A 13846-nucleotide genomic window follows, 5' to 3' on the forward strand; every position below is an offset into this window, starting at 1 on the left:
CATGAAACAAGTGGAAACTAAAGTGCCATCCCTAATATGTCCAAAACTGGTGCTAAAAGTGTACCTGGATCATCATACTTTGAACAAAGCATTAAGGCGAATGGGCAAGCAAGAGTTTGGTGATTTGAGTTGCAAGTATGAACACATGAGGTCAGCATGTCACGCCTATACAAGTGTTTTGTACAGTTTCAAGTGTTTATTGAATGCTATGTTCACATGACGATTTCCCAATTCTCTGAAGGAGGCAAGAGTCAACCCTCTCCTGAAGAAACCCACCCTCAACCCTTCTGAAGAAAACAACTACAGACCGGTCTCTCTTCTTCCCTTCTTGTCCAAAACCCTTGAACGTGCTATCTTTAATCAACTCTCCTCTTATCTCCACTGTAACAACCTCCTTGACCCCCACCAGTCAGGTTTCAAGGCAGGCCACTCTACAGAGACTGCTCTCCTTGCTGTCTCTGAGCAACTCCACACTGCTAGAGCCGCCTCTCTCTCCTCTGTCCTCATCGTTCTGGACCTCTCTGCTGCATTTGACACGGTCAACCACCAGATCCTTATTTCCTCCCTTCAGGAACTTGGTGTCACAGGCTCTGCTCTCTCCCTTCTCTCGTCCTACCTCGATGGCCGCACCTACCGGGTAACCTGGCGAGGATCTGTGTCGGAACCGTGTCCTCTTACTACTGGAGTTCCTCAGGGTTCCGTGCTGGGTCCCCTCCTGTTTTCGCTTTACACCAACTCTCTTGGCGCTGTCATTCGCTCGCATGGCTTCTCTTACCACAGCTATGCCGATGACACCCAACTAATTCTCTCCTTCCCTCACTCGGACACCCAGGTGGCGGCTCGGATCTCTGCCTGTCTAACTGACATCTCTCAGTGGATGTCCGCCCACCATCTGAAAATCAACCCCGACAAGACTGAACTACTTCTCTTTCCCGGAAAAGACTCGCTTACCCAGGACCTGACAGTCAACTTTGGAAACTCTGTACTAACGCCCACTTCGACTGCTAAGAACCTCGGCGTCACACTCGACAACCAACTCTCCCTGACTCCCAACATCACTGCGACAACGCGATCCTGTAGATACACGCTCTACAACATCAGGAGAATACGTCCCCTTCTCACTCAGAAGGCAGCGCAGGTACTGATTCAGGCTCTTGTCATCTCCCGCCTGGACTACTGCAACTCCCTCCTGGCAGGTCTCCCTGCCACCGCCATTCGACCTCTGCAGCTCATTCAGAATGCAGCAGCTCGACTGGTCTTCAACCTTCCGAAATTCTCCCACACTACTCCACTCCTCCGCTCTCTTCACTGGCTACCGGTGGCCGCCCGCATCCAGTTCAAAACACTGGTGCTCACGTACCATGCTGTGAATGGATCGGGTCCAGCTTACATCCAGGACATGGTCAAACCCTACATCCCTACCCGCACTCTCCGCTCTGCATCTGCAAAACTACTCGTCCCTCCCTCACTGAGAGCAAAACACTCGACTAGGTCTCGACTCTTCGCTGTCCTTGCGCCGAAATGGTGGAACGCGCTCTCTGAAGACATCAGGACCGCAGAGAGCCTTCACATCTTCCGCCGCAAACTAAAGACACACCTCTTCAGACTCTACCTCGACTAAAGACTAACAAATTGTAGCACTTAAATTGTACTTGTGACGTCACTCATCTATAGCAAATTGTAAATTCGCTTATTTGAGGAAATTGCACTTTCTTGTTTCTTGTTCTCCTGAGTTTGTACCCTATGGTTGAATGCACTTATTGTACGTCGCTTTGGATAAAAGCGTCAGCTAAATGACATGTAATGTAATGTAATGACGAATGACCACAACAAAACAGCCAAGCATGGCTGACTGCTGTGACCACCCTGCCCTGCCACGATGATTCTAATGGGAAAGTCTATTATTACTATTATTAAGTCTATTACTATTCTCTAGTTTACTTAGGCATGTCAATCCCCAGCTTTCTTTGTTTTGTAACCACTGCTGGTCTGTTCGGTTGAAAGAAAAAAGGATACAAGAATACAAATGGCAAAGTGATGTATATCTGGTCTAAAGGAGGGATCCATCAATCTTTAGTTTGCTGGCACAGGAACTTCACGGAAGAAAAGGTAATTAGCAGCCAACCAAAGCACATTTCACTAATAAGATCAGGACAACTGGCAGTATTTTACAACCAAACGCCTATTGATGGGCTTCATTAGTTAGAGCCCTTAAAAGCTCTGACCGTGAGTGAGAGAGTGCGTGAGTGTGTGTGAGAGATAGAGTGTGTAGGTGGAGCACGTCATATGTGTGGATGTCTACAGCAGATTAATGTTTGTGCCTGTGAGTGTTATCGGTACATATTGTGTGTGTGTGTGTGTGTGTATGGATTTCTTTGTGTTTGTGTCTCAATGATGGATGTCTCACCCTTTCTGAATCAGCTTTTCACCACTATAAGCTTAATGTAAGACAACCGTGGATGGACGTGAATAATTAGGGTTACACAAACACAACACTGACGTGGACACAAAAGAGACACACATTTTAGAGGTAAGAATACAGTAACTTTGACGTTAGTTATTCAGCTCATTGTACAGTAGAAAAACAAAGACTCAAAATAGGAAGTAAAATGGAATAACTTTGTTATACTGAGTCATACTTTTGTCTCAACACAGTCCTTTAAAAAGTTGTCTCGTCTCATCTTCTACCGCTTATCCGGGGTCGGGTTGTGGGGGCAACAGTTCCATCAGGGGACCCAAAACATCCCTTTTACGAGCCACATCCACCAGGTCTGACTGCGTTCGCAGACCAGTGTGGGAATATAATCTCTCCACCGAGTCCTCCTGGGTCTTCCACGGGGCCCGGGGCTTCTTCCCAGGCGGCCGTGCATGGAAAACCTCCCTAAGGAGGCGCCCGGGGGGGGCAACCTCAACCGGCTCTTTTCCATGCAAAGGAGCAGCACATCTACTCTGACCTCCTCTATTCTGGTGTCATAAACGTTTAGAATTTTGCAGTTCTGATTCATTTTTGGGGGAGGGTTGGGACTATTTTTGAGTTTTTTTCTTCCCAAAATGATACACAGTTTATAGGGATTCCTGGCATGAATGAAAATCACATCCATCCATCCATCGTCAAACCGCTTATCCTGGACACAGGGTCGCGGGGGGGCTGGAGTCTATCCCAGGCGAGAGACGGGGTACACCTTGGATTGGTCGCCAGCCAATCGCAGGGTAACACAGAGACAAACGACAATTTAAAGTCCCCAATCAACCTGATCCCCCCCAAAAAAATCACATAAAGGGTTTTCAATAGCATTCTATAAAAAAATCCCAAGAACAATTTCTAAATAGTAACATGCTCAAACCTGGCATTGTCTTTTAAGTCAGCAGATGAAAATCACTTGACAAAATACTGCATTTGGGGAGTTACATTTAGCAGATACACTAAATCTACTGATGATGTTTCTGTTTAAAGTCAGCGTGACCTTCGTGCAGTATACCCGAGCAGTTGTTTTGGGTCACGACCAACAAACAGGAGTACAACGAAACGCATGACTCATTCTTCCCCCCTCCACTTAAATTAGTTATAGAACGGCCTATCTAACCGAATATGAAATCTGTGTCATAGTACAATAAAGTTCATGTCAGCAGTGCTTTATTTAGCCTGCCTGAATATAGCTGGGAATATGGAAGGTGATACAGGAAGGCGTAGGATTCCAGTGCCTCTACAGCACTATGGGGACCCAGTTTAATTTCCCCTAAACCCCCATGGGTTCAAAGAGCGTCTTTGAAAAGTGCTGTTGTATAGGACAGAATTTATTACCACAGCCTTCTGGAAGATCCAGCTCAGTCCTTTTCGGAGGGACACACTTCAAATTGTTAAATCTGGGCCACACAGGTACAAACATGTACACACACACGTAATGTAATCTCTAAGATATGATGGTACTTCTCTGTTGTTTGAAGGGGGAGCTGAGTTAAAGTTGTCCCAACCAACACACTCTGCTTTGCAAAATTGCTTGTCCCTCCCTCACTGAGAGCAAAACACTCGACTAGATCACGACTCTTTGCTGTCCTTGCTCCGAAATGGTGGAACGAGCTCTTTAATGACAGCAGGACCGCAGAGAGCCTTCACATCTTCCTCCGCAAACTAAAGACACACCTCTTCAGACTCTACCTCGACTAAAAGACTAACAAATTGTAGCACTTAAATTGTACTTATAAGGGCACTTATCAATAGCAAATTGTAACTTGGCTTATTTGATGAAATCGCACTTTCTTGTTTCTTGCTTTTCTGAGTTTGTAGCCTGTGGTTGAATGCACTTATTATAAGTCGCTTTGGATAAAAGGGTCAGCTAAATGACATGTAATATAATGTAATGTGTCTAGTGACCTTCATTCCTTCTTTTGGTATCATCACATTTTCATGTAGCCACATAAGATAAGATGATCTGTTATTATTGCAAACAAAAGACAAAGTAAAAAAAAAAGATTAAAACAAAAAAGATAACTATGCAGTAGCAAAGACAGAAAACAAGAATCCACAAAATGAAATATTAGACAGACGATGACTCCATAGATGATATTTTAAGTGTTTTGTCGTCTACTGGGAGCACAAAACACGTCAAGTCTTTGCCAACCTTCCCTACCTTGACAGACAGGCTGTGTGCCGCTCCAGGTGCCGTTGTGAAGGCAGGTCCTCTCGGCTGAGCCAATCAGACTGTATCCCGCCTCGCAGCTGAAACGCAGCAGGCTCTTGGTTTTAAATTCTTCCCCTCCCAGACGGGCACCATGGGGAGGCATCCCTGGGTCTCCACAGATTCCTGGACTTACCCCTGTGGGCGGGAAAAGAGACATCAAGTTAATGTACCAGACACAACAGTTATATGTGTACAACGCACTGATGCAACCAAGACACGTCCACAAGGAAATCCTGGGCACTCAACACATTTATTGTGAGTGAATATTATCATTTTGAGCCAAGAAGTAGTCCAACAATAAATGCGAGCATTTATTCTACAGTTTAACATCAATAGCTAAAGAGCCTTTCTAATGTTGCAGCACATGAACAAATATTTCACCTACTCTTTCATATCCACTGACACACATACTCATTTTTGCAAACTTGGTATAGCGGAATTTGTTTCTAGCAGTAAAAGCACAGAGCGTGTCACAAATTTTGAAGCTTAAAGTCCATCGGTAGGGATTTGTGAGTCTAAGAGGGTACGGCTCCAAATGCAGCGCCTTGCATCTCAATGAGGTCTTCAGCTGCAGGATGGATTCTGTCCTGCTGAGCGTTATGTTTTAAGGCCAGCGGAGTAAGCTTATTGCATTTCAGCTATTGAGACAGCTGATGCTGAGTTGGGAAACTATCATTTGTGGTTTTGTGTTGTGTATTAGCCTGGAGCAGCACTTACAACCTGAGAAGCAAACCAGGACTCTTCTGTCCTCGTTTCCCCTGCATGTTCCTTACATATACAGCTCAAGCCAGTTTACATGCAGCAGACCTTGACATGGGTTTCTTGTAACACTTCTTCATTTTTCAAAAATATTTTTTGGAAAATATTCCAAAATTGTTTAAAACATTAAAGCTACAGTTTGTTTGTTTTGGCAGTGAGTATATTTAGTTTAGTTACTTTTCAACTACTGTAGGTAGTTTTTTGTAGCTTTCGTGGCTGGAGGAGTTTTCTCTCATGTTTAGTGATCTCTCGATACATATTTCCTTGTTAGTAGTCTCAGTACAGATGCCTTTAAACATTAAACAAGCCAGTACGGGAATATAGGACAAGGTAAAAGATTTATTTAAGATCGGCTATCGCACCCGCCGAAAAAACCTCTATGCATGCTTCTTTATGGAGCAGTGGGCTTTTACCAGTGCAGTATGGTGGCGATGCACTCCATGTGCCGTCCTCCTGACAGTGGCGGGTAGTGTTGCCCACCAGCAGCCCTCCAGGCAGACAGGAGTACTGCAGCACTGAACTGTACGTCCAACTGTGGCTTCCAGTCACCACTGCATTGGGAGGCCCGCCCGGGTCGCCGCAGGAAATGGCTACAGAGAAAGTGAGAGATTGAGAGAGATTGTGTTAGCGTGTGGGACCAACTATAGATTCCAGATACTACAGCATTAGGTTGTGCAGCTCGGTCTCTGCAGGAGACAGTAAGAGAGTGGCAGCCAGGGAGGGGGTTGAATTATCAAGTGTCTTTTTGTGTGTGTGTGTGTGTGTGTGTGTGTGTGTGTGTGTGTGTGCGTGCGTGCACAAAGGAAAAAGAAAGACGGCTCCGGGAACTCAACCAAAGACGAAATTAAGTTTGTAATTTTATTTGGTTGGGGAGGCGAGGAAAAATACAGTTTTTAATCTTCTATTTTCCTTTTGTACTTTTATATCTAATTTCACACAGATCAGAAGACATTTCTTTACCTGTTACCAACGTGAATATTACAAAATAGGTTTCCCTCTTACCCGTTTTCATACTTTTCTTTTGCCATTTTTACTTTTATTTTATGTAGACAAGGAGCATAGGATTGAGGGGAAGAGAGACAAGGCTATATGAGATGCACCAAGCTTGATTCAAGCTGGAGACCTTACAGTTATGTGGTATATACCTTAACCATTAGGCACGTGCTTTTTACCACAAATTATTAAATATAACTCTTACTGCTTGGCTTATGGCACTATATAGTCAAGCTTATTGAATGTACTGCCTGTAAGAGAACCAATAACTGTGTATAAATAGTTTCACTTCAACCTTTTACTTCAATGTAGTAAAAATCTACGTTTTACAGAGCACAGGTTTCTGGAGAACACAAACATGAAACTGCCTGTCATTTTCTATTTCTGCCAAATTACTGCTTCTCTGATACCTCCCCTTAACCCCGAATTGTATTACTCCAATGCTCGATGCACACAAACCTGCGTGTGTCTGCTCGTCTCTCCCTCTCCTATCTGTCTAGTTCTGAATTTTTCCTGTTACCATGTTCTTGTGCTGTCCTGTTGGCCTCTCTCTGCTCCTCTTACCATCTCTGAATCAGCCTTCCTCTCTCCACCGCTCTCCAGTTTAATCTCTATGTTGTTATCGCCCATTCTGGGTCTCTGACAAGAATTGCCCTGAAAAACACGTGCTTACCTTTTTTTTTTCAGAGCACACACTCAAATCTTTAAGCATTTTCTTTCAAACCCTTTTTAGGATTAGTTCCCTCCGATTTTCCCCCTTGAATCCTCTTTGATTCTCAGTTTCTCATTTGCTCCTCATCTACCTTCCAGTGGCTCTCCAAACCATTTCACTCTTCACATGGCTTTTCATCGCAAATACACAGAAGAAAATAAAACAGAAATGCTGCATGACTACAGAAACTGTTCAACTATGAACTACATGTCAATTTATTGCTCGTTCGGTCCCATCTTGTGACTCTTTTCTCCCCAACCTAATTTGTTTCTTTCCAGTCAAACAATTCTTGAAGTGCTTGCATTTGTCCATCCGTACCTAGGCAGCGAGGGATTGGCCGGTCCCACCGTCCATCATGCTGGCATGACAGGAGCGCAGAACCCAGTAGGTAGAAGCCTCGCTTACAGTGTATGGCCACGGTTACACCGTAGCTGAACACCTCCGGGTAACGTAGACCAGACTGGCGCACACCATTCTCCACATGGCCGGGGTCAGAACAGTTTACCACTGCAGAGGGAGGTGGGGGGGACAGAAGACATGGTTGGAACGTATTTAAATAGGTCTCATTGAAGGGAATGTTTCTAAACGTTTAGTTTAGCCAAGCGGTTTGCATGGATGTATGTGGATACAGGGCAGATCAGGAATAAAGACAGGACAATGCAAGACAAGAAAATAGAAGAGGAGGGAGAAGATGTGTTCACGGGCCGAGCAAACCAGATTGGATAGAAGGACTGCTCGCCCTAGAGAAACTTACATATCTAGTTAAAGGGAAATATAACATTTTGGAGCATTATGGAGTTCCTGGAGGGAGAAAATGCTGAAACCCTCTAGACTACTGTTTAGGGAGCATCCTATTTGTGGGGTATATTAAGTATCTATCCGTATCTGTATGTAAATCATACCACTGATATTTTGATTCAAAACATTTAAAAAACTTTCTGTACTTTCTGATATGTCTTGTTCTTTTTGTTTTTGTGGAAAAAACACTACAAATATTTGTGAAAAAAGAAAACTGAAAATAGAGAGCTTTCAATCTTTATAACCTCAGTAGAGGATTGTTGCATTGTAGCTTTTCTAAACAGTAACGCTACGCCCTGCACTTTTTTGCCATGGCTGAGGGCACACTTGTGGAAGCTGCTTCCTCCACGGTTTCTGCTGGTTGTATTTCAAATTCTACGGTCTGAGAGCTGCTGATCTCTACAGCTTTGCTTTGCCCCTTTGAGTTTGGGATCTTTACGTCGTGAATGGAATGTTTTCATTCCACTTGCCAATTGACTAAATCCCCAGAGCTCGTTCTATAACGACTCGTTCGGTATAAGCAGCGTTCCGCGGGGAGGGAGCTGACAGCGGGGACACCTGCACAAATGCGTACCTAATAACCAGGCCGCTCTCAGCTGATAAGACACCAGGTTCATCCTTCAATAACAGAACCACTGCTTTGTTCATTCTCAATGAGAAGGAAGGTTTATGGTTTCTTCCCGAAAAAAAACACCTCGACAAAAACCACCGTGTCACTGTGGTAACTGGACACAACACAGTAAAACCGTCGAGAGACACCTGATCATGCCGATACGACAGATGATGAAATACAGTTTAAACCTCAGTGTAAGGGACATAAACCGACTCAAACTCAGGGCCACTCGACAATTCCTCCAGCACACACTCACGTAAAATGGAAAGACAAGACATGAGAACACAAGAAAAGCCTAAATAACAGAACAGAAGACACTTTGTCTCCAAAATCAATCTCGGTTTGCATTTAAGTAAGCGTTGAATTTATATTTTGGACACGCATTACTTTCTCGCCATGCATTTTGTGATTGTTGGGGGAATGTGGTGTATATGTGCAGTGAATGCTTCTTTTCTGCTGCATTATGGGAATATTTGAGGAAACTACACAGTGCTTAAATGTCATGCTCAGGAGGGAGCACTCGTGGCACTAAAATAATACTGTGTACAGTAAATATAGTGCACTATAAAGTCGGGGATGATTTCAGAGAGAGATGAATCAGACATGTGATGGAGCTGAAACTTTACAGAAACCAGGACACAGTTACCTACTACCTTTAGGGTAGTAAATCTTAGATCACAGTGCTGAAAAATCATATCATTGTTACTCTGCCCAGGTCATCTCCAAACTCCTGCAGGTCTGTTTTCTGTAGTTCTTTGTTGTTCTCTCACCCCTACGGTCCCTCCTGTACTGCTCTGCTCTCTGGGTGGATGCCAGTCAAATAAAAGCAAAGTTTTATTTTCCACATGTCACAGGGGAGACTGACATTCACTCAAATTCAAGTCCATTGGGGATATGCACGTGTGTGTGTGTGTGTGTGTGTGTGTAGCATCCTATGGGAACAAAGAAAGTTTCAGTCTCGTAATTGACAGCTCCTGCTGGTAGGGAGAAAGCGGGAGAGGAGAATGCACCCGAGAAAGGCAGCGAGACACAGAAAACAAGAAAGAGAGTTGAATGGATCCGCACTCAGGGTTGTGCACAAAGCCTGTGCGTCTTAGTATATCGTAACGGTTACACCAGCAGAGGTCTGAAAAGGCTTGTAGTGGAACGACCACGCCTGGTTAGCAGAGTAGAAGACTGATTCTCTGGACGTGTACCCAGCTGTGTGTGTGGACCTATAAATCTGTATAAATGTATTTAAACACAATGATAGTGGGTGAATTGTTAAGAGTGCTACAATTACTTAGTTCTCAATAAATCTAGAGGCAGATTTGGCCAAAATGTTCCACCCATATGCCGACCATATCGAGTACATCGTTTTCTGGTGTTAAGCTGACATGGGTATACATTAGTAATAGGGGTGTGACGATTCATTCACTGAATCGATTAATTGATTTATATTCCTGCGATCCAACTGAATCGATCTGTGCTCCGCAAATCGGCATTCCAGACGACATATATCGATTACAAATTGATTGAAATGGTACATAATCGATTGTATCGATACTACGGCACATTGGATTTAAGTAAAAAAACGGCATGGATGTGTGTTTGTTTGTTTGTTTTTTAGCACTTTAGACACGTTAAACGTTACTCGATTCAGTCTGCCTGTGACGTCATCAGTACGCAGCGGCAGCCGCGCGAAACTCGGAACAACAACAAAACACAGCGTGGAGGAGACGACTGCGAGCAAGACATTTACAAACCAACTTATCGATCCAGCGTGTGGAAACATTTTGGCTTTTGCAAACACGGAGGTGTTCTGAATAAGTCGGTCGCTGTTTGTAGAATATGTAGAAGGCAAATAAAAAAACACGGAAACACGACGAATCTTTCCGGCCATCTACTGAGGCGCCGTGGGATTAAACAACGCCGACAGTCAGGCACCTCTAGCAGCGTTACCGCTGCAGCAGCAGCAGAAGGTAACTCCAGCTCTGCAGACACCTCAGGCCTCACCAGCACCAAACTCAACATCATAGTAACAATTGCCAAGTTTATCTGTAAAGACATGCGACCCTACAATGAGGTTGAAAATCCGGGGTTCTGTGAATTGATCCAAACATTGTGTAATTATTGTGTAATGTTTACATTGAAAATGGTTGCACAATAAAAGGTTAATACATTTGCCATCAATTGTTGTTTGATGGTTTATAATATCCATAATTAATTTAAACGTGATTTCCTTACAAGAAACAACAGGGATCTCAGAAACTTTGCCTGCACTGTCCAGTAAAGTTACTGAATCGATTTCAAGTCACTGAATCGAATCGAATCGTTCTAAATTAACCCAGATCGTCCATGAATCGAATCGGCAACCATGAATCGTGATTTTGAAACGTTGTTAAAATGAATCGTTACACCCCTAATTATTAAGCATATATACAGGTTTGTGACCTTTGCAGACAGGTAGTGGGCTGCTCCACTGTCCGTTGAGGCGGCACTGAGCCCGAGCGTTTCCACCGAGGATGTAACCCTTGTTACAGGTGAAGTTGACAACATCATTGAGGTTGAACTCGCTGCCGTTGGTCCGTCCGTTGCCGGGGTTGCCGGGGTGACCACAAGTGATAGCTGAGGGAGTAGAGAGAAACAAGGAGAACTTTGGACTAAAAGAACTGTTTCTACTCCAAAAGGAGCCTGAGCATTTATTTTCAGACAATTGTATTGATTTACTACAAATGGGAATAATTACTGCTAATACAATGCATGTAAGCTGCAATGATATTGGTATCATAAGAACTTACGGACACAGACGGGTGTTGTTCCAGACCACCGATGGTCTTGCTGACAGATCCTGACTGATGTGCCGATTAGACGATATCCCAACATGCACTGGTACACCACTGTGTCTCGGTAACTAGAGCCATCTCCACTAATGTGCCCATTGACTATTGGATCTGGAGAGTCACAGTGACCAGCTGTGAAGAAAAATTACAGCGATTATTGCAGTATAATGAAGAACAACTTGAAGTCACTTTCCCTATTTTCTGCTATTGAGTCACCAGAGCGGGTCTTATTTTGCTACACTGTTGCTCATCGCCCCGTGAGACTAAAAAACAATGTCACAGAGCTGTGTCAGTAGTTCATCAGTTGCAAGAGTGCATCTACAAATCAATGTTCAAAGATAACACAGCTCCAAAACTGCATTAAAGGTCTGTTCAAATTAGAACACTAGCGCGATTTTTTTGAGTTCCCCTAATTGGCTTTGAAGGGTCACTTCCTCGGTTCATGCTTCTGTCCCTCAAAAACTCAATGACTAAAGCCAGTAGCTTTTCATTTATTGGCCATTTAAATTGTTTCTTGCTTGATTCATTTGAAAACAAGGAGAGTACTGTATATAATGCAATTATCTTTCTCAACACTATCTTCTCAAAACCGTTATTACAGATGCCGGATTTTATAAAACCACTAAGATATAAAATTGGTCTTATCTTGAAAACCCAAACTGCTGATTGCAATAAAGATTTTGAGGGATTTTGTACATGAAATTGTGATTAATTGTGTCATCTATATTTGCGCCTCCTGAACACGCGGAGGAATGTGTAAAAGTGCTAGAGGTTACACACTGCAAATTATAGCTTTCCAAATAGTGAGGAACAGATGTTTTGCATATTTTAGAGAGAGACTTCAATTAGTTTAATTAAAAACAGAATTCCATAAGATAATTGTATCATAATAAGTGTTCCATTGTAATGACTATTTTATTATAATTGTTTCATTTCAAAACAATTGTGATTTATATTTATGCCAAAAAAAAACCACCTCATCAGACTTTAAACATCTCAAACTATCATGGTTAGTCACTTAATAATTAATAATAAAATATGAATATTTAATAACATGACTAATACATTCATCACATAAAAAAAGAATCTGTGTAAGGTTCCTTATTCAAGCATGTAGCTCCAAGGCTTAATCATTGGAGTGGAGTGTGTACAGTATGCACAATCATGATTAATAATCCGTGGTCAGTGCTTAGTGAAGATCTAAATCAAGGCCTTAATGTATTCAGAAATGAAATATCTTAGCAGTAGATCATTTGAGTTACTGAGGCATTTGCATAGTCTATCTTACTTCTAATTTTCATAGACCTTACCCAGACACCTGCGGCATTCCCATGCATCAATACAGCTTAGGTTTGAAATTTAAATGTTTAAACATTTTTATTTCCATGACGCAATTCATGCACACAATTCAGCCGATCAGCAGCCATGGTAGGGCTGGTCCCAGGCTGCGCTCTGGTCATGGCGACTCTCGCCAGGCCGTTTTAACGCCAATGGCGAGAACGAGGTATTCTTCCAAGAAGACTCGACCCGAATTCTGTAAAATCTCTCTTCCAAGACCCGTTTGGGAGAAGAACTTTGACGGAGAAACTAGAGGTAAAACAACTGGACCCTGATGAACCGGACCTCACAATCAGACAACGGACTGGCACGAAAGGGAAGCTGCATATACAAAGCTTTTGAAGAGACTGCTACACTGCATTGTACAGTGACACCACAACTTACAGGAGACAAATAGCAATATTAAATCTCATATGCATTTGTAATTCTGTACATATCGTCTTCTAAATTTGCATTACACTGTCTTTGTCTTGGGGGCTATATTGCATATAATTAATTACAGAAGCCAGTCTTACTGTATTTAATAAAAGTACAAAAACAACAGAGTTAATGAGTGCTTTTAATGACAACTTGCCTAAATTAATTTCCCCAATAATGTGGCCTCTCTTTTGTGGTTAATGACTTTTACCATATTTAATTGATTTGGATATTTGACAGCCAAAGTGTCATCGAGAAAGACCACAACACATTGAACAACCATATTTTAAGCACATTTTAAAGAACCTTACCTAAACACCTGGTCTCTGCACCACTCCACAGCCCGTTAGCACCGCATTCTCTGACATGTGACCCCACCAGCGTGTAACCATGGTTGCACATAAAAATCGCAGTTGCTCCAAATGTGGTCAATGTTCCCAGTTTGCTCCCAAAGGGTGGAGACGGAAGTTCCCCACAGGAGATGACTAAATGAAACAAATAAACACTGTGGGTTACTGGTATTGTTACATTTTCTGTGTTTCCAAAAATCTTAATATGAAGTGGTTGATATTTCCAAGGATAACTTCTCTAACTTCATGAGAGTCTTGTCCCACGTTAAGTCTCTAAGTGTCCTTTATTTTTATACAGCAGTGTTGCTGTGCTTCTAAAGACAATTTACACCACATCGTCCCGTCCTTCTAAATGTAAGTAAAGA

The 13846-nt window shown here is 42.9% G+C and overlaps 1 protein-coding gene across 1 annotated transcript in view; it reads right to left on the reverse strand.

The window, feature by feature from the left end:
* The window catches only part of LOC120833991 (CUB and sushi domain-containing protein 1-like), a 276934-nt gene that overhangs the window by 17288 nt on the left and 245800 nt on the right, over positions 1 to 13846 (reverse strand). Inside the window, exons 55-60 of the mRNA XM_078085041.1 lie at positions 13443 to 13616; positions 11335 to 11508; positions 10988 to 11161; positions 7462 to 7650; positions 5852 to 6028; positions 4629 to 4814 (exon numbers count right to left, since the gene is read on the reverse strand). Coding sequence (XP_077941167.1) covers positions 4629 to 4814; positions 5852 to 6028; positions 7462 to 7650; positions 10988 to 11161; positions 11335 to 11508; positions 13443 to 13616 — 1074 coding nt within the window. The remainder of the gene's footprint in view (positions 1 to 4628; positions 4815 to 5851; positions 6029 to 7461; positions 7651 to 10987; positions 11162 to 11334; positions 11509 to 13442; positions 13617 to 13846) is intronic.

Source organism: Gasterosteus aculeatus, chromosome 12 (genome assembly GCF_964276395.1).
Source record: "Gasterosteus aculeatus chromosome 12, fGasAcu3.hap1.1, whole genome shotgun sequence".
Taxonomy (NCBI): domain Eukaryota; kingdom Metazoa; phylum Chordata; class Actinopteri; order Perciformes; family Gasterosteidae; genus Gasterosteus; species Gasterosteus aculeatus.